The sequence below is a fragment of the Nanorana parkeri genome, unplaced genomic scaffold (assembly GCF_000935625.1).
Source record: "Nanorana parkeri isolate BGI_ZX_2015 unplaced genomic scaffold, ASM93562v1 scaffold23, whole genome shotgun sequence".
Classification (NCBI taxonomy): domain Eukaryota; kingdom Metazoa; phylum Chordata; class Amphibia; order Anura; family Dicroglossidae; genus Nanorana; species Nanorana parkeri.
Genome location: NW_017306291.1, coordinates 571,167 through 573,271, shown reverse-complemented (window position 1 = coordinate 573,271; position 2,105 = coordinate 571,167). Strand labels below are relative to the sequence as shown.

General features: G+C 58.7%; 1 protein-coding gene across 1 annotated transcript in view; it reads left to right on the top strand.

Annotated features, from left to right (window-relative positions):
• Window positions 1-276: 276 nt before the first annotated feature.
• LOC108793036 (polycomb complex protein BMI-1) overlaps window positions 277-2,105 on the top strand; it is a 38,170-nt gene continuing 36,341 nt past the window's right edge. Inside the window, exon 1 of the mRNA XM_018563944.1 lies at window positions 277-472. Coding sequence (XP_018419446.1) covers window positions 334-472 — 139 coding nt within the window. The 5' untranslated portion in view covers window positions 277-333. The remainder of the gene's footprint in view (window positions 473-2,105) is intronic.

The following is a 2,105-nucleotide window of genomic DNA, read 5'->3' as shown; positions in this document are numbered from 1 at the left end:
TGCACACACCAGTGGTGTTACAGCCCATAGAGAGTGAAGCGGAGGACAGATATGGAGGCTGTGTGCACACACCAGTGGTGTTACAGCCCATAGAGAGTGAAGCGGGGGACAGACGTGGAAGCTGTGTGCACACACTGGTCCTATCACAGTTCGGAGAGAGTGAAGCGGAGGACAGAAATGGAGGCTGTGTGCACACACCAGTGGTGTTATAGCACATAGAGAGTGAAGCGGGGGACAGACATGGAGGCTGTGCGCACACACCAGTCGTGTCACAGCCCGGCTGTCAGCTGGTCTGGTCACGTGGTGCGGGGTGGAAGGTCGCCGCCGCTCACAATGGATCTGTCGGAGGACTGGCAGAGGGGTTTGCACCGCTTAGCGGATCCGGCCCGGTTTGGCCCCAAAGCCTTCAGTGCTGTTCTCCGGGGAGCCCTCCAGAGCCTGGTCCGGGGCCCCGCCGCCCAGTGCGCCCTAGGTAAGGCCGCAGGAGCGGGGAGGGACGGTCTCCTTTTGTGCGGGGGATCCCCGGGAGCGGCGGAGCGAGAGCTCAGTACCCGCTTCCTGCTGTGCCAGCCTCACCCCACTGCCGTCCCCAGCCTCTGCCGGGTGTACTGGGGGCTGCGGGGCCCGCTGGGAGCACTGGGACTGGGCATTGTATACTGGGAGGACTGGGCATTGTGTACTGGGAGCACTAGGACTGGGCATTGTATACTGGGAGCACTGGGACTTGGCATTGTATGATGGGAGGACTGGGCATTGTATACTGGGACTGGGCATTGTATATTGGGAAAACTAGGATTGGGCAGTGTACACTGGGACTGGGCATTGTATACTTGGAGCACTGGGCCTGGGCATTTTATACTACTGGCAGCACTGGGCCTGGGCATTGTATACTGGAAGCACCTGGACTGGGCAGTGTAAACTGAGAGCACCTGGACTGGGCAGTGTATACTGGGAGCATAGGGACTGGGCAGTGTATACTGGGATTAGGCAGTGTATACTGGAAGCTGTGGGACATGGCAGTGTATACTGTGAGTGGGTAGTATGTACAGGGGACACTAGGGGTGCTGGCACTCGGGGGTATGTACTGGGGTGCTGTGAATGGATGGTATGTACAGGGGGCGCTGGGAGTGGGCAGTATGTACTGGGGGCACTGGAAATGGATGGAATGTACTGGGGGTGCTGGTAGTCACGAGTATGTACTGGGGGCGCTAGGAGTGGGCAGTATGTACTGGGGGTGCTGGCAGTCAGGGGCGCTAGGAGTGGGCAGTATGTACTGGGGGTGCTGGGAGAAGCTTGTTTGTACTGCAGGCCCTAGGAGAGGCCAGTAGTTTGTACTGGGGACGCTGGGAATGGGCAGTATGTACTGGGGACACTGGGAATGGGCAGTATGTACTGGGGACACTGGGAATGGGCAGTATGTACTGGGGACACTGGCAGAGGGCACTGTGTCCTAGGAGTGCTCGGACTGGGATGGAGCAGTGCTTACTAGGGGCACTGGGAGTGGGCAGTATGTACTGGGAGCACTGGGACTGGGTAGTGAACACTGGAATTGGAGTCTTGGCCTTCACTGTGATCGCCAGGACTTGAACTGTATATCACGGTATCCCTAGTACCAGGGACTGTTTACCTTGATCACTAGGCCTCAGGAATGGCTCCTAGAAATACTAGTACTTGGTCACTAGTAATGGGGGATGTTTCCTGGAATCACCACCACTGTGATCAATCAATAAAACCCTTTTCATAGCGTGTGGTGCCAGGGGCTGATTACTGGGATGACTAGTCCTTGTGGCTGTGTACAATGATCACTGGTACGGCTGGGGCCTGCGCTCACTGGTACGGCTGGGGCCTGCGCTCACTGGTACGGCTGGGGCCTGCGCTCACTATGGCTGGGGCCTGCGCTCACTATGACTGGGGCCTGCGCTCACTATGACTGGGGCCTGCGCTCACTATGACTGGGGCCTGCGCTCACTATGGCTGGGGCCTGCGCTCACTATGGCTGGGGCCTGCGCTCACTATGGCTGGGGCCTGCGCTCACTATGGCTGGGGCCTGCGCTCACTATGGCTGGGGCCTGCGCTCACTATGGCTGGGGCCTGCGCTCACTATG